Here is a 24410-nt window from a genome sequence, read left to right as displayed (position 1 = left end):
AAAGTGCCTGTAGCTGAAGTGAATGTGTTTGAAAGGTTCAGTTTTGTAATTCTTGATGTGGCAAAAACCTAAACTTTGTTGAGTTAGGTTTTCTTAGTGAAAATTGGATTAGAATGCTTAGAATTTTACACTCATGTATAAGATAATTTGTGGACAAGGATGGCTGAAATTCAGTAATCATGACACTCAAGAGTGTTACTCCGTGTATGTACAGCTGAATTAAAACACAAGTTGAAAGGAGTAGTGAAGTAATCCTGAAGATTTTTATCTATAATACTGTAATTCTTCAACCTTTTTGCATGTGTGCAAAGTGTGTATTCAAGCATATTCTAAATGCATTATTCTGTGTTGACTGATAAAATTACGCACTTTGTGAAGCTCTGTAAATTGCTAATCCAACCAATTGTGTCTCCAAAATCAAATTAAAATGTGCATGGATTGAAAGATGCTTCTTTCATATGAAAAAGGTTGAGGAATTAGGGTACAGGAGAAGGGTGTACAATACCCTCCCCAAATCCACTCACCCCTGTTTGGAGAAACTTAGGCGTTAGTCTTTGTGACTGTGAATTCTCCATAATGGAAGCATTTCGTTTATGATTTACTGTACTCTATTTTGTCTGTTTAGGATGACATAGAAGAAGGTAATCATTATTTAATAATTACTGATTGTAAATGACACAGTTAATATTGTATGTACTGACTTTCACTGTAATGACACATGCACCTCTTTGCCCCCCCCCCCCCCCCCCCCCCCACCATCTCAAAAATGTGTGTGGCATATGCATACTATACATATGTTTGTTTCATGTTCTCAACCTGTGCCATGTTCAGATTACACGCTTATATACTGTGTATGTTTAGATTACACGCATATATACTGTGTATGTTCAGATTACACGCTTATATACTGTGTATGTTCAGATTCACACATATATACTGTGTATGTTCAGATTACACGCTTATATACTGTGTATGTTTAGATTACACGCATATATACTGTGTATGTTCAGATTACACGCTATATACTGTGTATGTTTAGATTGCCACGCCTATATACTGTGTATGTTCAGAGTACACGCATGTATACTGTGTATGTTCAAATTACATGCATATATACTGTGTATGTTCAGATTACACGCATATATACTGTGTATGTTCAGATTACACGCTTATATACTGTGTATGTTTAGATTACACGCATATATACTGTGTATGTTCAGATTACACGCATATGTACGATGTATGTTCAGATCACATGCATATATACTGTGTATGTTCAGATTACACGCATATATACTGTGTATGTTCAGATAACACGCATATATAGTATGTTCAGATTACATGCATATATACTGTGTATGTTTAGATTACACGCATATGTACAACGTATGTTCAGATTACACGCTTATATACTGTGTATGTTCAGATTACACACATATATACTGTGTATGTTCAGATTACACGCTTATATACTGTGTATGTTTAGATTACACGCAGATATACTGTGTATGTTTAGATTGCACGCATATATACTGTGTATGTTCAGATTACACACATATATACTGTGCATGTTCAGATAACACGCATATATAGTATGTTCAGATTACACGCATATATACTGTGTATGTTCAGATTACACGCATATACATGTATACTGTGTATGTTCAGATCACACGCATATATACTGTGTATGTTCAGATTACATGCATATATAGTGTGTATGTTCAGATTACACGATTATATACTGTGTATGTTCAGATCACACGCATATATACTGTGTATGTTCAGATTACACGCATATATACTGTGTATGTTCAGATTACACGATTATATATGGTGTATGTTCAGATTACACGCATATATAATAATGTGTATGTTCAGATTACATGCATATATAATGTGTATGTTCAGATTACACGCTTATATACTGTGTATGTTCAGATTACACAATTATATATGGTGTATGTTCAGATTACACGCTTATATACTGTGTATGTTCAGATTACACGCATATATACTGTGTATGTTCAGATTACATGCATATATAATGTGTATGTTCAGATTACACAATTATATAGGCCCTACTGTGTATGTTCAGATTACATGCATATATACTGTGTATGTTCAGATTACATGCATATATACTGTGTATGTTCAGATTACATGCATATATAATGTGTATGTTCAGATTACACAATTATATACGGTGTATGTTCAGATTATGCGCATATATACTGTGTATGTTCACATCACACGCATATATAATGTGTATGTTCAGATTACACAATTATATACGGTGTATGTTCAGATTACACGCTTATATATGGTGTATGTATTATACCATTCCTGTTCTCCTTGCTTGCGGGGTTTTGGTAACAGTAAGTGGTCAACAGCTCAGCTGTGGTGGTTAGTGCTGTCTGCCAGCATTGCGGTTGTTGCCACCTTGCTTGGCAGAAATTAGAGCAGGGAAACAGGACTAGTTGGCCCAGTGTCAGTATAATGTGACTGGGTGGCGTGTCATGTCTGTTGTCTTTGGCATGATGCTTCAGTGGTAGCAGCACATTGACAGTATGGAATCGCCCTGCCACAAGAAGAAGCAATATATGTACATACACCTAATGACTCTCACTGTCACAAATATAAATTGTTAAATACGACGTTAAACCCAAACATACAATTAATACATGCTAACTTTCCTAAGGTCTGATATTTACCCCAAGCAGTCTGAGTTTCTCCAGTAATGCAACCCTCTGCCATTGTGTAAGTGAAAAATTCTTGTGTATTGTGTTAAAATCAAATAAGTAAATATATAAATATTAAACCCCTCCATGTGGGCTTTAGGAAGGTAGGTAAACTTCTAATGACTGTTAACAGTGCCCACAGTTGCTCATTTGGCAGAAGTATCGCTCACAATGAGATCTTGTACTCAAACCCTACTCTGACTGTTTGCTGGTAGCTTTACATCAGGAGGGTTTGTTAGGTAACTGATGAAAGGCTACGACTTTCTTTGACCTCTCTCTGGTTTCCCCCACCCATTAACCTGACTACTGTCCTATTTACATTGTATGAAATATCCCTGAATATAGTGCTAAACTTCATTTAAAATAATTAAATGACTGCCAACACGCCAGTGTCCCTCTATGGTCGTATATGGGAAGGTCTGTCAGTAGCATGCAGATGGGCGTGGGTTTCACCCAGGCTTTGCGTGGTTTCCTCCCGACCATAATGCTGACTACAGTTGTATTATTGAAATGTTCTTGAGTATGGCGTAAAACCCCATTAAATAAACAAATAAATACCTAAGCCAGTGTTATTCTGGATTTAAGCCTTTGGGATAGGATATCGTTCTGAGGATGAGCACTGAAACAACACTCGACTTATTTGACATTGTATCAAGTTTATGTTAATTTAACCCAGTTTATTCACACTAACTCAACATTATTGATGTCGTGAACTCATTGTAAAACCTATTTGTGAGTGAAAAAGAAAAACAGAATACACCTGCAGCTTCCATTTATCTATCATACAGTGTTTACTTACAGTAAGAGTAAAGTTTTCTATAGTTATTATTATTTTAATTGTTGGGATAAGGCTTTATGCTTTTGTACACATAAAATAAATCAAGTTTATCAAAATCACATGTTACTAGTGTACATCTACCTGCTATTGAAGCACCAATGTGCATGTACATTGTATATTTGAGATCGCAGCGCATGTCGCAAAGCTGCAGCAATCAATTCTATTTTATTTAAATCTTAATTTACTGTGTATGCATGCATAAAATAGCAGAAAGTCAACCTATTAAGTTTTAAGTTATTGTTGAATTTGTTTGGATTGCTTGTTATATTTATGTGTTTTCACTAATATGAACTATACTGCAGGCGGTGGGGTCTTCTCAATGTGTAAGACCTTTTGCTTAACAAAAATTTTTTTTTTTCAGAAGAAAAAACAGGCAACAAAGAAAGGTGCCCCTGATAAAGCAAAGGGCAAAAGCAGCAGTGGTCTGAGTGCCTCAGAGAGCGTGGTGATGTCTGGTCCTCGCTCAGTGACACCGCCCAACCCAGACACCATCACAAAAAAGTAAGAGCTACGCATCATAGGCACTCAGTGGAGGTACTAGACACCATTACCAAACAATGGGGAACTGATCATCATTACTGAACAGTAATGGCCCCACACCATAACTGAACAGTGGGGAACTGATCACTGCTACCAAACAGTAATTACCCCACATCACAACAACATAGTTAGCAAATTGGGCACTGCTACCAAACAGTAATTACCCCACACCACAACCACATAGTGGACAACACCATAACCACACAGTGGGAAACTGGTCACTGCTACAAAACAGTAACAGCCCCACGTCATAACCACATAGTTAGTAAATTGGCACTTCTACCAACAGTAATTACCCCACACCACAACCAGATAGTGGGGCAACACCATAACCACACAGTGGGAAAATGGTCACTGTTACAAAACAGTAATAACCCTACACCATAACCACATAGTTAGCAAATTGGCACTGCTACCAAACAGTAATTACCTCACAACCACAACCACATAGTGGGCAACACCATAACCACAGAGTGGGAAACTGGTCACTGTTACAAAACAGTAATAACCCTACACCATAATCACATAGTTTAGCAAATTGGCACTGCTACCAAAACAGTAATTACCCACACCACAACCACATAGTGGACAACACCATAACCACACAGTGGGAAACTGGTCACTGTTACAAAACAGTAACAACCCCACATCATAACCACATAGTTAGCAAATTGGCACTTCTACCAAACAGTAATTACCCCACACCACAACCAGATAGTGGGCAACACCATAACCACAGAGTGGGAAACTGGTCACTGCTACAAAACAGTAACAATCCCACACCATAACCACATAATTAGTAAATTGGCACTGCTACCAAACAGTAATTACCCCACACCACAACCAGATAGTGGGCAACACCATAACCACACAGTGGGAAAATGGTCACTGTTACAAAACAGTAACAACCCCACATCATAACCACATAGTTAGCAAATTGGCACTTCTACCAAACAGTAATTACCCCACACCACAACCAGATAGTGGGCAACACCATAACCACACAGTGGGAAACTGGTCACTGCTACAAAACAGTAACAACCGCACATCATAACCACATAGTTAGTAAATTGGCACTGCTACCAAACAGAAATTACCCCACACCACAACCAGATAGTGGGCAACACCGTAACCACATAGTTAGCAAATTGGCACTTCTACCAAACATTAATTACCCCACACCACAACCACATAGTGGACAACACCATAACCACAGAGTGGGAAAATGGTCACTGTTACAAAACAGTAACAACCCCACACCATAACCACATAGTTAGTAAATTGGCACTTCTACCAAACAGTAATTACCCCACACCACAACCAGATAGTGGGCAACACCATAACCACACAGTGGGAAAATGGTCACTGTTACAAAACAGTAATAACCCTACACCATAACCACATAGTTAGCAAATTGGCACTGCTACCAAACAGAAATTACCCCACACCACAACCAGATAGTGGGCAACACCATAACCACAGAGTGGGAAACTGGTCACTGCTACAAAACAGTAACAATCCCACACCATAACCACATAGTTAGCAAACTTGCACTGTTAACAAACAGTAATTACCCCACACCACAACCACATAGTGGGAAACTGGTCACAGCTACCAAACAGTAATAACCCCACACCATAACCACATAGTGGGAAACTGGGCACTCCTACCAAACAGTAATGTCCCCACATCAAAATTACACAGTGAGGAACAGGGCACTGCTATCAGACAGTTATGACGCCACACCACAATCACATTGTGGGGAACACCGTAACCACACAGTGGGTAAGTGGACACCATTACCAAACATTAATGACCTCACAGCATAACATACAGTGAGAAACTGGACACCATTCCCAAACAGTAATGACCTCACACCATAACCATACAGTGAGAAACTGGACACCAGTACCAAACAGTAATGACCTCACATCATAACATACAGTGAGAAACTGGACACCATTACCAAACAGTAATGACCTCATACCATAACCATACAGTGAGAAACTGGACACCATTACCAAACAATTATGACCCCACACCATAACCATAAAGTGGGGAACTAGACACCATTACCAAATAGTAATGATCACACACCATAACCACATGGTGGGAAACTGGACACCATTACTGTTTAGTGGGGAACTAGACACTGCTGTCAAACAGTAATGAATCCACACCGTAACCATACAGTGAGGAACTGGGCACCATTACCAAACAGTAATGATCACACACAATAGCCATACAGTGAGGTGACACCTTTACTAAACACTAATGATCCCACACAGGGGTTATTAGAAGTCCAAATTTTACAAACCCAAAGTTTTTGTTTTTTACCACATTGAGTTAAAAAGATTTACAGACCAATTGGAGTGTTGTATTATTTGCGTTACCTATATATATCTGACATCAGGTTTACAACTTGAAATGTATTACATGTTAATACAAGTATAACAGCAACTTTTTTAAAAAAAATAACATGCCTATTTTCTCTGATGCAGTCTTGTGCATGTACATCCTCATATATCAGGTCACAAGTGAAATCTGGACATTTTTACAAACTTGATGTTATTTAAAATAATTACTAAACACTTTAAGTGTATACAAATTGTTTCAGTTGTAAAAAGTTAGTTGCAGATATGTAACTCTGATGGGAGTGGTGTAACTATATGGGATATTAATATAATGTAAGCCAGCTGCAACTACCAGTGACAGCTGTGGATGAAGGCATCACCTTTCACATAATGACATGCTGCGAAAATAGAAGGTTGAACCCCAACTCTAAATATCCTAGCAAAGTTTGTATAATTTACCTTACTTGTTATTTGTGTTGTTTTTTCATTAACAAACCACAGTTTGAGCCTATGCGTTCTTTTTTTCAGCAATAGTCTACCGCACGTATTTGTTATTGTTATAAGATCAGTCTTCTAATTTAAGAAATGTTCCCTGTTAACAAAATCTAATGAATGAACACCATGGACAGAAGTAAGAACCTGTCCCCATTACCAAATTGTAATATTAAAAGAAACGCCATTGCTACCGGTAAGAACATTTGTCCCCATTTACAAACTGTAATAAACGAACACCATTGCCGGAAGAACCAGTCCCCATTAATAAACTGTAATAAACCAACACCATTTCCAGAAGTAAGAATCAGTCCCCATTAACAAAATGTAATAAACCATGGCCAGAACTGATGTAAGAACCAGTCCCCATTAACAAGCTGTAATAAACCATGTCCAGAACTGAAGTAAGAACCAGCTCCCATCAACAAACTGTAATAAACCATGGCCAGAACTGAAGTAAGAACCAGTCCCCATTAATAAAACACATGAGGCAAAAGGTAGGAATCAAACATCATTAATGCCAAACTTAACAAAAGTTAACATTGCTAGGAAGCTAGAATGAGAGACGATTATCAGTTCATGGGACATTCCAGTATGGTTGTCATCCTATGTTTTGTGGTCTGAGGGATGTACAGTACATGTATGTGGTTGACTGAATAACTGTGTTGTTCTCCGCAGTTCTGCTGCATACACCTCTGCTGTGGGCTCACTGATGAGACAGTTCAGGGGACAGTTCAATACGATCGTCATTCCGTGTTATGTGGCCTCAGGGAAGTGTGGTGATCCAGGTGAACTACCCTACAGGTGAGTTAGACTGAACTGATGATGTATTTCAACACACCTTTCTTTTTGCTTCGCAACCGCTTTGTCAAACGGTGGCCTTCATGGCCAAGTGCTTGGCGTGCTAGCACAGCACAGTGCCTCTCACTAGTCTCTCACTAATGTGGTTGTTGTGAGTTCATGTCCTGCTCATTCTGACTTCTGCTCCAGTCATGCATGGGAAGGTCTGTTAGCAACCTGCAGATGCTTGTGGGTTTCCCCCCTGGCTCTGCCTGATTTCCTCCCACCATAATGCTGACTGCCATCACATAAGTGAAATATTCTTGAATACAGCAGAAAACATTAGTCAAATAAATAAATAAACATTGTCAGACAGAATTCTGTTGTATTTTTAGTCGTCTGCCAATTTTTTAGTCAATTTTTGAAAGTTAGTTTTTCCTAATGTCTCTGGTGCCTCTATGTCGTCTTGTGCCAGTTATCCCAGACAATAAGGGACTACGTTGAATTAAATTTAGAAATGGGTGGTGTGACATATTTTAACTACTATCTAGCATTCTGTATCATTTCATGTTCTCTCTGTCCAGCATTCACAATACGTTGTACCTGGAAGTGCACTGCCCCATAGTGAAACCTCCTGTGGTGGTGATCTCTGATAGTGGCTGTACAACCACAGACTTTGGGGACATCTCCGTTGGGCAACATGTCAGCAAATCCTTCACTATCCAGAACATTTCCAAAAAGACACTGGAGGTAAGATCAAGGCCACACTTTGTTTGTTCACAGAGTTTTGAGAAATACCCTAAATGACCTAAAATTTTAGGTCAACAAAAGTGCATATTAAAATAGGAAAATATATGTCACAAAATATTATTTTTGGTGCGGAAACTTACAGTTTTCCAGTAAAATATCACCTTATGTTCCAAGCAAACTTCAAAACACCTGTGTAAAATCAATAGAACTTACATGGATGTGTACAATGTGTCAGTCCAGTAAAGTGATTTAATGTGTAATTGTTGGCAATAAATGGATAGTTGAAGCTCGCTTGGTAACAGTTGTTTTGTTCATGACCTTCGACCTTTATGGGTTTTTTTTTTCTGCAGCTTTCCTCCTCAATTCTGGACACCAACGGGCCATTCCAGATGCTGAATGCTTTGAGAGTTCTTCCCCCTGATGCCTCCCACACTGTTCTCATCTCCTTCACTCCCACCAAAGCTCAGATAGTAAGAATTCGTTGAATTATGTGTGGCTTTTATCTGTGTTCATAAATGTTTAATAAATTAGGGGCCAGGGGCTGATTTCATGAAGCATACTTAGTGTTAAGTATCCCTTTATATCTATACAAAATATTGTCCTAATGGTAGTTAAGGGCAATTCTATTACCCTTCGATTCCTTTTTATTATATACAACGCACTGCTTGGCATAGTGCCAAGTGTACATTACCTGAGTCATTAGATACCCCGATCACGAGACAGAAGCGTTTGACTTCTGGACGGGTTTATTGTAGTTCTATGGGTGGATAAAGGTTGTTGTTTACACTGAATAAGGCAGACGACAAATATAAACAAAGAAACAAAATGGCTATTTTTTCTCTCGGAGCGAACTTTTATTTTAAAGGAGAAAAGTATCAGGTTACAGATAATTTAAAGCCCGTAGGGACATTTGAATGCTACACAATGAGAGATAATAATGGTTTCATGAGAATTTTTTTTTTTTTCTACATACTGCATACGGACCTGATAATTCTTCCTACGAGTCTTTCTTTGAGCGGCCTCTCCTAAACATCCCAGTTGACCACACATCATGGTATGGCAATCAACCAGTGGGTTACAAAACGATCAGATCCATGATGTTTGATATTTCCCGCGATGCAAAACTTAGCTGCTGGTACACGAATCACTGCGTCCGGGCTACGACAGCCACAGTTCTAGCTGATACTGGGGTTTCTTTGATGGACGTTATGTCTGTGACAGGCCACCGCAATGAATGCAGTGTACGGAGTTATGTCACCAAACCGTCCATTTCAAAACGCTGTGAAATCAGCAATATCCTGCATGCTTCAAGTGTGTTATCAGAAAATGCTGAAAGTGAAAATGCCGTTGAATGAAAATACTCCAATGTCAGTCACGCCACTCCTAGTGCAAATGCCTGACGCTGTCGACTATAATGTTACACGTAACAGGAGCAATACCATCCAAATGACAAAATCCCAGTATTCAGTCCTGCCTCAAAGTTTTGGAGGGTTGTTCAACAATGTAACAATAAATAACAGCACAGTTCACATCAACTTCACATCCTCTGGATAGCGGACTGGGTGCAGATCGTCCTTTTCAACTCCCAGTCCATGTTTATCCGTGTTGAACTGTTGGTTTTTTTCAAAATGTTCAGTCCGTTTACTCATGTTTTCTCTCTGTAAACGCTATTGTCTGACTGCCGCCAATATATTGCCTTTGACCCAGACCTTCAAATCTGGTACTTCATGTGACCTTTATGCATGGTGTAACGCATATATTTTACGTTTCTGGTACAGCACACCAAGTGAAATATGACCACGGGGCTGGTTTAATGTACCTATAGCTTTGTACAGCGTCATTACAAATTTAAATTGATAGCCATTCATTGTATTCAATGTGTTGTATTGTGGAAGAGTTTACAAATTTTAGATCTCAGGCTTCGACATAAAATATAAACTCTTCCACATCGATTTGTTGTAAAACTATCGTTAGACTACCCTGACGCGAACATTATTTCTTAAATATATATCTCTGATCAGGATAATATACTTGTAAAAATATATGTACATATCAACAATCAAATCATGATCAGAAATGAACCTCAAATGAAATTTAACTCTCCCTCTCTCACTTTCACGTTCACAAAATTACAAGTCAATAAAGTGGATTTAAACTTTATATCAGATTATAGTCTGCATGTAAAATATAGATAAACTCAATCTGATCCAGAAAAATACTCAATTTTGGGTTTCAGGTTGTAAAAATTTGGACTTCTGTGAATCCCTGTTCATGAAACTGACCCCAGGCCTTGCTTTAATTAAATTCACTTAGCTGAATAAGCCCTTAACCACCATGACAAAGTATGTTGTAGAGATATGAAGTACACTTAGCTAAGTGCTAGTTAGAGTTAAGTATGCTTCATGAAACTCTCCCCAATTGTTCAGTGCACAAGAGCTCTAAAAATAATTGACAGGTACGCTCAGTGTTAAATGATCATTGAAATATGATATAATCTGATGGCCACAGTGAATTTATAGTGCATCATCTTTTACATTGCTAGTATCAGGAAGTGTTGGAGATCCGCTCGCCGACTGCTCATTTGTCGGTCACGGTGATGGGACGAGGGGTGGACCCCATCATCAACCTGTCCGTGGACAAACTGCTGGATATGGGCACAGTACTGGCTGGGGAATATGTGGAGAAAAACTTCAAGGTACAGTTCTTGGTGGAGAAACCTCTGTTGAGAATCACTGCTGAAACAACTGATTGTTATAGTTTCTGTCCATAATTGCTTATGCTGTACATGTAGTTGACATGCCATGCTCATGTATTGTAGGGATAGCAGTTCTTTTTCAGTTTATATGAGCTTGCCAATAACTTACAGCTGAACCATATCTTATATAAATGTCATCAAAAACTTACTTCCTGTTATAATGTAGTTTTTGTTTCCAAGCCACTGATATTTTCTGAGGGGCCTCCATAGCTCAGTTGGTTAGCGCGCTAGCGCAACATAATGACCTGGGAGTCTCTCACCAATGCGGTCGCTGTGAGTTCAAGTCCAGCTCATGCTGGCTTCCTCACCGGCCGTATGTGGGAAGGTCTTGCAGCAACCTGCAGATGGTTGTGGGTTTCCCCTGGGTTGTGCCCGGTTTCCACCCACCATAATGCTTGCCGTCGTATAAGTGAAATATTCTTGGGTATGGTGTAAAACACCAATCAAATAAATAAATAAATAAATTGATATTTTCTGAAGCTGAATTTCTCATTTCCTAGATACTGGTATTTCTTTACATTGAATTTCTCATTTCCTTATAGATACTGGTATTTCTTAAAGCTGAATTTCGTGTTTCCTAGATAGATACTGGTATTTCTTAAAGCAGAATTTCGTGTTTGCTAGATAGATACTGGTATTTCTTAAAGCAGAATTTCGTGTTTCCTAGATACTGGTATTTTTCTTAAAGCTGAATTTCTCGTTTCCTAGATACTAGTATTTCTTAAAGCAGAATTTCTCGTTTCCTAGATACTGGTATATTTCCTAAAGATCAGTTTATTGTTTCCTACTTACTGGTATTTCTTAAAAATGAATTTCTCTTTGGAGACCACAGTTCCATCACATAAGCATGTTTACAAGGCAAAAAACCCAATTGCCTACAATTATTAAATATAGCTGTCCACATTTTATTAAGCAAAGTCACTTTTCATGAGTCATTACATATTTGCCTCAAGGTTAATAACTGTGTTACACTACGTTGTTTCAGATCCACAATGTGTCCTCACTGTCAGTTGATTACAATATCAAGCTAGACAGCCTGTCCTTACTGAAGCATGCCAGGTGTCAGGGAATACCCTCCTATCTCCAACCTGACAAGAAAGCTAAACCACGCGTGGGTGAGTACTTTTATGCTGTTGTCAATAAGGCTTCCAGAATTAACAGAAGTTAATTACCTCTGATACTAAAATTTACATTTTTCCAGTAGGATGTTATCCTGCCTTCCAGACGCTTCTCTAAAATCAATCGAGTCGGTACAAGTGAGCAACTTACTCATGGACGAAATGTTAGGTCATTTAGGGTAGGTACACGATCTTTAAGTTGCTGGTTCAAAACCTGGGGTGGTCTCAATCAGTTTTTAGCACTGGAATACGTGTTGTACCCAGAAAAGGTTAGGAGTGCCTGTAAAATTTGTCAGGTGTGACGTGATAATATTCTACATGTGGCTTTGATTCAGACTTTAGCTGAAAAAGAGCCTGCTTGAATAAAATTCTGTATTTTCATTCTGCAGGCGTACAAAATTTCAATGGTCAGAATGTGTTCGACTGTGTCCCTACTGAAGGAACAATACCACCAGGTATGTTAATCATTCGGGAGCGAATCATTAACTTGGATGTGCCTAAATGTGGAAAAATGTGTTTGTTTTAACTATGTTCTCCAAATATCAGGGTTTTGTTTTCACAAATCTTTGTGAAGCATTGTTCTTGTAACATTTTCCTTAAATAGTCTTGTGTGAGGAAAGGTGACCAGAATTAGGTTAATGTTTGGGCAGACTACTGTATTTATCTATTTATGTGATTTATGTCATTGGTGTTTTACGCCATACTCAAGAATATTTCACTCATTTGGAAGTCTGGGGGAAACCCACGATTTACCACTGTATTATGCTCATGAAAGTCTGCATTAAAACGTATTTGTATGCCGTGCTCAGGTTTAACCTCATATCCTTGTAATGTTGGACGCGTCTTCTTATTACTCAGGTGCTACCCACGAGGTTATGGTGACTTTTGCCCCCGACCACGCCAGTGATCATTTCTCAGACAGTGCCAAGATAGAGCTGTTCCATCAGGTAATTAGTCTCATTCTGGTTTTAACTGTAACTGTGAACGTATTTACTGTATTCTTACCGTCTAACTGGTGAATTCATCTAAGTGGCGCACACATAACTAATGAGATAAATTTTCATAAGAAAAAACTTGTAATACATATATAGATATTTTAAAGAAGAGTTTTGAGGACAGAAAATCCTCTAGATTTACCTGAACCCAGTAATGATTAGCCCTAGAGGTAGCAAAGCAGGAAAGCAGGGCTGCCTTGGGCATACAAATGCCCAATATCTATAAATGGTAACTATTTGAGAGGGCCAAGCTAGCTTGTTGGAAGGGGAGACACATACATCTACTGTATAAAGATTGAGCCAGTTTTCGTGGAACTCACAATTATGTGTTAAATGCTGACCGAGTTAGCTGAACTATCAGGTTGCTAGTACTGTTAGTAAGGGCTTCTTTGGTCTTTGTGGTCATAACTCATACAAAATTTTGCATGTAGTTCTTAGAAGTTTGGCTGAAAAACTTTTTTTTCTGAGTAAAGTGTAATGTCTTTTTTTTCATTCATGTACTAGTCAGAAGTGAAGGCCTGGGCCCAGGATCATGAAGCGATCCTAGACTTAAAAGTCAAAATTTCAGATAACTTTTAAATTGTTATTTCTGATGTAATAAGGTCAAAATATTGCTTGTCAATGTAAATTCTGGGTACTTTAGTCTTCAACAAATTTCAGCTAAAATAATGCAAAGGAAATACCAAATTTAATGATTAATATTTTGACACAGTTAAGTCTAAGATCACTTTGGATCCCGGGGGCCTCATGCCTGTTGAAGAATGAAGATAGCTGTGTGATTTATGTAGTAATTAATATTTTAGCCGATTATTTAAATGTCTGGACATCATAAGTGAATAGAGAAACCTGCTCTGCTGTGAGTGTTAATTTAGCTCCTGTTGTTGTTGTGGTTCAGGAGGACTCATATAGGTTCCAGCTGATTGGAAAGGCCCAAGCCACGTGTGATGTACCTGGAAGGGCTGGATAGCCGGCACCCAGACGTGGAGTCTCTGGCAGCAGAGCCCCGGGGCCCCGACGAAGAGGAGGGTAAGGGAGGGATTACATGATAGCTATATACAGTGTATGAAACGATGAGGCCATCCCCTTGCTGTAGCCTCTGTTAATTTGAAGCACTTTCGAATCTCAAAATGTTCCCCCCACCATAATGCTGGTCACCATCGTATAAGGGAAATATTCTTGAGTACGATATAAAACATCAATCAAAATAAATAAATAAAATCAAAATGAATCTCAAAATGAGGATTCTCATTTGTGATTGTTCAATTTTTACCAGGAGTAATGCTAATATCCATTAGTGGTTTTCTGGACTGATGCTCTCTCCAAATGAGACACTTAAAATATCTTTTACCAGTATTCAAAATTATGTTTTCAGACAGCAAACCTTTACCGACACCTGTGTTGTTTACCCTGCAATGTCGAGCCAAAGAGGATGAGTTTATACCAGCTAGTCGGGACCTGTACGTGGGCTGTGTCAGAACGATGGCGGTCAGTCAGAAAAAAGGTAATGTGATTGAGTGGAATGGGATAGAGCAAGAGTTTAGCATAATTTGGATCTAACAGTATTGTTCAGATGTCTTATACTGATCCTGGTAGAGTCATTCTCCTGTATGTACTACACATGTTGAGCAGGAGATAAGTTTCAGGCACATCAGTCATTCAGATTTCTTATACTACCCAGAGTAAGTCATTCCTGCATATGGATTGAGTCAAGTACAGATTGTATGATGGAGTTGAGATTGGAATTTGGATTTCTCACTGTATATTCCCAGAAAGATCCCAATCTGAACATGGAGTTATAACTCTATCTTTTAAGAGAAGCTACATATTGTTTTCTGTGCAGAAGATTTATATGTTATTAACAGCTGGGTGTAATATGATAGCTATGGACAATGCTGTTTTTATACTTGCGTGCTCCGTTCACGGCTGCGCAGGAGCTTATGTTCATTCATATTGATTCTGAAGTTGCCTGGTGACCCAGGAGCCTCTCACCAATGCGGTAGCTGTGAGTTCAAGTCCAGCTCATGCAGGCTTTCTCTCCGATCATATGTGTTAAGGTCTGCCAGCAGCCTGTGGATGGCCATAGATTTCACCCGGGCTCTGCCCAGTTTCTTACCACCATGCTGCTGCCAGTGTATAAGTGAAATATTCTTGAGTATGGTGTAAAAACACTAATCAAATAAATACATAAATATTCTGATGACATTTACACACCTTTACATGGCTTTAGTTTTTGAATATTATTACTGATTACATGTATTGCTGAGTATATGTGTGTGATCTTTTGCTTAATGATGTCTGCCCCAATAGTAATCTGCTGTGTCTTTAAATATCAATCATGCTTCCAACATTGTGTTTTCTGTGGTTGGCATTGCCTAACTTTTGTTATGATATATATTAATAAAAAAATGAATTCTATGTACTAATTGATAATGTTATATGTCATTTAATGATTTAATATGCTAATTGATGTCTTACTGAACTAATTGATGGTGGCATGCCCTAATTGGTTTCATTCTCACATCACATGGCTGTTGTGTTTTGGTGGTTGCACTCTTCACTTACTGGCTGTTCTGTTTTGATCGTTGCACCCCTTGACTGTCTGTATACAGGATATGAAAAAGGTAAGGTTATTGTAATAAATAGAAACAATTTCCGTCAATTTTTCCAGTTTCTTCTAATTGTTTTACACTGTTTTTTTCTAAATTTTGGAACACCTGGTCTGCTCATTTTCGCCAATATGTATGTAATTTTAGCATGAATATTGAGTTTCTTTTTTCCCAGATGGTTAGACCATCTCTTGAACAACATACTCACATCTTTACTTTTCGAAAAGGCTGGTAAAGAAATGTAATATTTGACATTCAACACTACTAGTATCTGTCCCAAATTTTAGAAGAATTAGTGTACTTTCAGTAGCTTCAAGAAGTTTGCTACATGATTCATTTGTGAAGTGATTTATGTTGAACATTCATTCAGTTTATCAGTCCATGGAGATTTCAGTGCTTTTTCAGTGTCATCACATTAAAAGAGGTTACGTGACTTTCTGCTCATTGTCTAAATGAAACTTAGGGGACAGGCTATTCATGCATACTGCCTTGTTAGGAACTGAAATTTGTTGAAATTTCCAAGAAAGCAGTTAACCATCATAAATTACAGAGAAGACATACAGGCAGTTAACTCAAGACAAGACCATCAGTTATTTAAATGCCCTATGCATATTAAAATTTTGATTTCCATTGACAGTTTAGGAAGAAAGTGAGTATGATACATATCAGTGCACATGAAAGTAGGCTTGTTGATGAACTCCTAGATTACAAGTAGATAGACTTCTGCAGACCTGATATTTTGTAGTCTTAGGAACGATGTACAGTTCAAGGCATACCTGTATTCTTGAGCATGTTTTCATGTATATCTGCTCTGTAACTCTTGCATTTAGCATGTTTTTGTTGATTGTAGTCATCAGTCTATTCAGGTTACTTTCGTAATCCCCAACCATGAATCAAATACAGAGAACTGTGAATTAATATGTGAGGGCTACACCATATTGAAAAAGGTGGTGGCATACTTCGGTATTAATAGTATTGTTGACTATTCATTTTGACTACGTGTTTATTATGTGCTTCAAACTTGTAATAACCCAGTATAAATTAGAACCAGAAAAGGCAGTAGTTATTAACCCCAGGGGATACTAGGAACATTACAGCAAGCTGATCAGTAGCTGATAGATCTAGGTTTGCCACTGATTTAGGTTTAGTTGATGTCAACTCATCATGCCCCGATTAGTCGGCATTTCAGGAGTCTTGTCAGTTCACACAGGTTTAGGGCAGACAGATCTAATTATGCAAGATGCATATTCAGTCTAGCAAATACCATAAAATCATGCTTTTTAGCCACCTTAGTTTGAGAGAGTCCCACCCGTCTCGTCCAGACCTAAGTGAACTCGTGAGACTCCCAGAATTGGCGATTAATCATATTCCATAAAGCCACATTTGCCTTCTAAATGGACTGCGCATAACCCTTTAATTCTGCGTGTACTTAACTGTTGTGTGTACTGATAACTTTGGGGCCTGTTTCACTATGTGAATGATGTGCAGTGCACATTTGTGAATGTGAAATACCATGGTAACAACAGATGTACCCTAGTGTTCACTGCTATGCACAGCGTCATACATATGCGTGCTAGGAATAGAGCATGCTCTTTGTGAAATGGGCCTCAATAACATGACATAACAGAGCCACCAGGGCCGATCTTTTTGTTATCAATTAACTGTAAACTAATGCGTCAGGTGAGACATGCAACTTCTGTGTCTAGATACGAGGTTCTGTGATTGTCTTTTGGAGACCAAAACAGTATTGATACTGGCAGTGAACTGAGATTAGTAGGGTAGTATGAGAGTGACATCATCACTCGTAGTCTCTCTACCTGTGTCGTTTAACCCCACTTCAAGCTTACTGTATTTCCACCCAAAGTTTGGCATGTAAAAATGCACTTTCTGAAGCACATAACAGCTTTAAAATGATACTTTTGATATCAACTCTTATGTTTTTCTGACAAGAAATTAATTGAACTTCACAAAAAAAAAAAAAAATCAAACTGGCCTTATAAGATGGAAGAATCAGTCAAGGAAGTGAAAGAAGCAACTTGAAAAAAATACTAAACTTGAGGTGAAATACAGTATACTGCACAGCAAGTGGCTGGCCTGCAGGTGGGGACTTAATTATGCTAGGACTGTTTGTTGTGTAATAGATTGTTGGTTGTAGCATAAATCTCTAACCTAATCTCTAATCTCTTGTATGTTACTGGTCCTCATGTACTGTATGTCCACATGTTGATGCATGCAGGATGCATTATGCTTCCTGGCATAGATGCTATTCATGTATCTGGCACCTGTCATGTCTTTAAAGGGACACAGCATCATCACTGATTGGTTGCTGTGTAAGATATGCAAGGCTACATGTCGGCTGAGTTGATGTTCAGAGACTTTCTGGCTGAACAAACAGGAACAACATTCAGAGGCATGACCACAGTGGTCATGATAATGAGGGATAAGGCAGGAATGTAGAAGCTATCTGGCACCTGTCATGTCTTTAAAGGGACACAGCATCATCACTGATTGGTTGCTGTGTAAGATATGCAAGGCTACACATTGGCTGAGCTGATGTTCAGAGACTTTCTGGCTGAACAAACAGGAGCAACATTCAGAGGCATAACCACAGTGGTCATGATAATGAGGGATATGGCAGGAATGTAGATTCTATCTGGCACCTGTCATATCTTTAAAGGGATACAATATCCTCACTGATTGGTTGCTGTGTAAGATATGCAAGGCTGCAGGTTGGCTGAGCTGATGTTCAGATCTACTTTAGATTCATATGATATGCACTTTAAGGAATACAGAATCGATGCTGATTGGCTGAGAGTAGAGATAGGGTTTCCTCGGTTAAACCTTCCAGCTTTGGTGAATAAGTCTGCCATACCCAAAATTCAGCTGAGACAGGACAAAGCCTGGACTTGCCTATCTCCATAAACACCAGCCAGTCAGAAATGATTCTATATCCCTTTGAGTGTGACAAATGTTTGATGCTTTAACCCATGTCCTGTCTCCGCTGTCAGCCAATCAGTATTGATTATGTACATGTATTTCCCTTGACCTTTCCAGCACACCAGGGGAAGACAAATGTGATATACATTATGTGGTGTTTAGCATATTGTCTTCTCACACACACAATGTCCTTTGTAGGGCATGTTGCGCTTGTTCTAAATAAATTTATAAGGATATAAATATTTTCCCTGATGATATTTAGCTAGAGGAAAAGCTGTGTGCTAGGGTGTAAATGGGATTGCTCACTCATTTCACTTCCGTTAAATTATTGTGTAATTTTAGAGCCAGTCAGTATGAGGTAGTCAGTGGATAACCCATTTCTCAATGATCAATTTCAAGAAGGTTTTGTTCCATTTATTAGACAACCCATGTTTCATACTGATTTGCATATTTTCTTATGCTTTACAGAGTGGAGAATTCAGCTTTGACAATATCCAACCTCTTATTGCTAAAGGATTTAACATTGAACCTCAAAAGGTAAGCTTTATTTATTTATTTTTTTTTTGCGTGTGTTAGTATTTTTTGTGCTGCAATCATTAGTGAATATAACAATAAAAACAATGTCAGTGACAACAGTAATAATGATGATAATAATTAGTAAACATTTTTGCTGTGTTTTATATGTAGTTTGGGATACATTTGCTTTAAATATGGGGTTACAGACCCATCATGTTCTGCAAGCCAAAATGTTTCATAGCTGTATATACACTGCAATATTTAGTATGAGATATGCCTAGTGACCCGTCACATTGATCTGATGATCCATCATTTTGTCTCCTCTTCAGGGATTGGTTGAAGCCGGAGTCCACAAGGCTGTTACAGTCACGTGGTCGCCTCCCCCAGGACATGATGTAAGTCCAGTGTCACTTCTGTATATATGAACGACTCTTTAATACCCTAGCCATATCTCTGTAGTACTCTAGTATAAGTACATTAGTGTTAATACTATTGACTACAAAAAGTTTCAGTTGTTATTCATCATGCTGTAAACATTTTCAACCAATCTGTGAATCACCCACATATATAAATATGACTAAATCGTGTGTAGACAGTGGCTTTATTAGGAATTAGGAATGTTTGTAGTATAAACATACAGAAATGTTATCTTTGATGGGTAAATTTTCTTTTCAAAGCTCATATGAACCACATAATTGTTACTTTACTGTAGATTATTTCACCTAACAATTGCAACAAAACCTACTCATATTATAAGCCACCAACCCTCTCCCCCTCCCTCCCCCTTCCCTTCCCCCTCCTTCTGAGAAGGGAATCATATCTTGTTGATTGGCAGATCTAACTTTGGTAGAATAAAATAAGCCTCATTTAAATACCACCCCATATAAAAGGTCATTGCTTGATTCATTGATATCTGTACATTGTTAAGCTCATCACAACCTTGCAGACTGGTCTTCACAAGGGCGAAGAATGGCCATGAAGAACTGGATTTGAGCTGACAATGTCAGTGATAGAGGCTTTGAATAAATCAATGTTTCTGCTGTTTTCTTCACCCACAGCCCAGCCAGCCAATGGACGGCAGTGTTATCGTGACCTTGAAGGGCGATGCCGTGGAACAAATAAAGATTCTGATGAAGGCCTTTGTGGTGTGGGACTGAGAACATGAGAAAAGATTTACTTTGTAAAAAATGAATGACTTACAAAAACACTATAGTTCTACCGGTTATACATGAATACTTGTCCGGAAATATACGTTTGAAAACTGTGAATGTTGCTGGAGTATTTGTGGTGACATTGGAACAATTATTTGTAACTAATCGACAAGATCAGCAGTGAGTCCTTGTTCAGTGCACATCTACATCACAGAAACCATGGTTAATTATTTGAATACCAGCCTGAGCCATACCTGGTATAAGTGCCTTCACATATATTAGATGGACATAATTTTTTGTTAGGTAATACTACAATGCCCAGTATTTTGAATGCTCTGTTTCTCTTTATCTTAAATTCGCCATATATATATGTAATTGTATCTAATTCCGTCCACATTTTGTTATTTCTTTTTTACAAACAACTTTTTTTTTAACAAATAAGGTCAGTGAGAGTTGTTAATACATTCCACTTTCACATGAAAGGAAATGTTTTTGCTGCAAGTCAGGGTCGCAATAAATATACATGCGAAAATATCTGTGATGATAAAAGTCGAACATTTTTATGTTCATGAATACTGCAGTATTAATGCATGGCGGTGTAAGGGCTAGAATATCAACATGCTTTAATCTGTATAAATGACATGTATTACAAATGAATTAGTTATTAACTGATGATGATTAAAGATGGACTGTGATAATTTTCAATATGCAATGCAGTGTACATGTGTCTTCAGACAAAAGTGAGATTTCCCTTGCCCAAGTTAAAGGAATACTTTACCAAGACAGGTGATAACATTACTTAAAGGTGTGTTAAGACCTTGTTAGCTAATGTCACATTCATATCCTACCAGCATCTCTGCCCAAACTACCAAAACTGCCCAAAGTAAAATGGTAAAACATTGTTAATGTATTATATTTGTGGAAAGGCCAGCAGTAATTCTTGTATTTCTTTTATGATGGTCACTTTGTTTTTGTTTTCTTAACAAAGGTTTGAAAGTGAAATAAACTCAACCAATCAGTCAAAACTTACTGTGTGGAATTCCAGTTGTGAAATTTGTGATGCCTGTCACACTGTCTGCTTATCTGGTAGTGGGTTTGGTACTGTGTCCACAGAATTTCCGAAAAGCATACTTCTTATCTGAAATATGTGCAAGGGCAGTGGAAATTTCTTACTTCATGAAGAAACCTGATGACAGCATTGCAGTGGGTTGCTTAAGAAATGTAGAGTATACTCTTTCAGCTCTATTGGTAATTTTCAGAGGAAACTCACGTCTTGTATCAATGCTTATAAATCCCTCGGCTCACTCTTTTATCACCGGCCCTGGTAGCACAGTTAGTAGAGTTTCTGCTTCAGGAGCGGTAGATTCAGGGTCAACCCTGGGTCAAGTCACACCTAAGACCTTAAAAGATGAAGTTGTCACTTCCTCGCTTGGTATTCAGCATGAAGGGTATAGTGCAACGACTGGTTCACCCGTATAAATATAATGGCTCGGGCTGGGCGGCTTACTTGCCTACGGTGCGGCGTCTCATTGAAGCAGCACTAGATAAAAGAGCAGTGGAAATCCGCCCTGCAACAAAGATGCACATTACATGCACTCTGAGGATTCCTTCGTCGTCATGTGACTGAAAAATTGTTAAGTATTACGTTAAACCCCAGGCACTCACTCTCTTTTTTTCCTGAACGTGTCATATTTTTGTTGTGCAGCATGTATTTTCTGTGAAGTTGCAATATTTATTTTTTCATTTACTTTCATATTCTGTCCATAATGATTTGATCTGGTCTGAAGGAAATTCTACTGCCTTTGCACATATTTTATGTATGAAATTCTGCAAAAGCAAAAATGCATTTTCATATACCATGTATATCAGCTGTATACTAGAGATAATTTTCAATAAGAGCAGTATTTTAAAGAACAAGTTTTGATTGATTTTCATTTCACTTTATAAATGTATCATCACTTTGTTCATGGAAGTCAGTCAGCTGTGGAGGAATAAGCCTCTGACCATTGGCAAGCAACTGACACACTTTCTCACACATGACGCACAGGTTTTCATGCACAGTGCACTCAAGTGTTGGTGACATGAAATTTGTGAAAGAAAAATGAATTCCACTGAACTTCACATGAAAACTACACAAAGGCCTGGTGTATCCAAACTATTGCTGGTTATCCCTCTGCCTATTTCTGTGTAAACACTTTCTCTCTTGAATGCTTGTTGTCGCTTATATCAAATTTCCACCACCTTGGACTTTAAGCATAGCATGTTGGGCCCGCTTTCACAAACCTCTGTCATTAATTTTTCATAATTTTCTCGTAAATGACATCGCCTTATGGTACTATAACCTAGACAACATCTTTTACTAATAAAGCTATGAGAAATATGATTAGCAAGGTCTTGTGAAAGTGCATGATCCCAGAGTGACTCTGTTTCTTTATTTTACAGGAGTTTTATGCTGTATTCAAAAATATTTTACTAATATGACGGCAACGAGCATTATTGTGTGAGAAAACTGGGCAGAGCCAGGGATAGACCTACAACCATGCGCAGGTTTCTTCCAGACCTTCCCACATACCTGAGTGGTTGTGCATTAAGCATGTGCGCAACTAACTGTGATGGTATAACATAGGATGAATGTGAAAATGCATCCTTGACATGCTTAATATACTGACGGATTTTCAAAACAAGTTCGATGATCTCTTGAAATTATGAATGACGAGATTTAATTCAAGACGCACAAATGGTTTAAGACACATTTTGGAAGGTTTATTATTAGCAGTAATGCACTTCTAGACTTTAGGTAATCCTCACTCGGCTTCACGATACATGTACAATGATGAGTTTGGTGCGGAAGCTAAGGGGTGCCTTCATGGAGCTGTAACAGTGGGTGATACATTCACAACTAGATACCAATAATGATCACACAGCATACTGAAATCTGCAGTAAGACTGATTTCTGAGTGGCATAAAAATACATAGGCCTTACTGTCAAGCTCCATACTATGTCACAATGGAACTGTACGAAAATCGGTTTCAAAATTGCATTTCCTGTGTATGAATACAATTGAAGCTGTTAACATAGCAAATATTTGAAAGGCTTCATCTTGTGAAAGCTGGTTGTATTGTACATCATCTCAAAACATCACTGTTTTCTGGGTTTTTTTTTCTTTAAAACATACAAAGGATGCCTTTGTTTTCAGGTTTACTGCAGATGTGTTGCTATAAGATTACAGGTATGGTCTTGAGAAGTTATGTCAAAATTCGAGTTGTGCAAGAATGACAAAAACACCTAGAGCATCCATAGCAGTATTTTGAGAAAATCATTTTTTTTTTATAATTCATGACTCAGTACACATGAGGAGACTGAAGAGTAAATGTGACATTTCACAGGCAAAACTACCTGTTAAAAAATTACAAGTGTACAAGTACATGTAGCTTCTATCCCTGGTGCAACGGAAAAAAACATGCACTCATTAATCCACATATTTTAATCACAAAAGGCCAAGACAATGATCGAATACAGCATATATGATGTAGCAAAACTGGTCATTGCAAAAAAGAAATATTTGTACTCTAAAAATTTCTGCCTGAAAGGATATTATAACAATGTACTGCAAGTGTCTTGCAACTTTGAGAATCCTGAATACTCCCATCTACCAAAAAATGGAGGGCATTAAATAATGAAAATTATATATGACATGTACACTTAATACAAAAATAGCAAGCAATCTACATGTATGTGACATTTCTCCCCATTCATTAACTTTTAACAACAATAATAGACCAGCTTCACACTTCGGGCACGCCTAACATATGACGTCATTAATGTATACAAACAAT

At 38.1% G+C, this 24410-nt stretch overlaps 1 protein-coding gene across 1 annotated transcript in view; it reads left to right on the top strand.

Annotated features, from left to right (window-relative positions):
• Positions 1-20863, top strand: part of LOC135475770 (cilia- and flagella-associated protein 74-like) — a 42776-nt gene extending 21913 nt beyond the window's left edge. Inside the window, 15 exon segments of the mRNA XM_064755709.1 lie at positions 3941-4080; positions 7644-7769; positions 8330-8495; positions 8846-8965; positions 11038-11190; positions 12236-12365; positions 12758-12823; positions 13227-13315; positions 14259-14294; positions 14296-14389; positions 14736-14898; positions 16820-16932; positions 19265-19443; positions 19752-19817; positions 20481-20863. Of these exon segments, the coding sequence (XP_064611779.1) occupies positions 3941-4080; positions 7644-7769; positions 8330-8495; positions 8846-8965; positions 11038-11190; positions 12236-12365; positions 12758-12823; positions 13227-13315; positions 14259-14294; positions 14296-14389; positions 14736-14898; positions 16820-16932; positions 19265-19443; positions 19752-19817; positions 20481-20579 (1740 nt within the window). The 3' untranslated portion in view covers positions 20580-20863.
• The last annotated feature ends 3547 nt before the right edge of the window (positions 20864-24410 follow it).

The sequence above is a fragment of the Liolophura sinensis genome, chromosome 9 (genome assembly GCF_032854445.1).
Source record: "Liolophura sinensis isolate JHLJ2023 chromosome 9, CUHK_Ljap_v2, whole genome shotgun sequence".
Classification (NCBI taxonomy): Eukaryota; Metazoa; Mollusca; class Polyplacophora; order Chitonida; family Chitonidae; genus Liolophura; species Liolophura sinensis.
The sequence above is the reverse complement of the archived record's forward strand: the minus strand, read 5'-3'. Positions and strand labels throughout refer to the sequence as shown.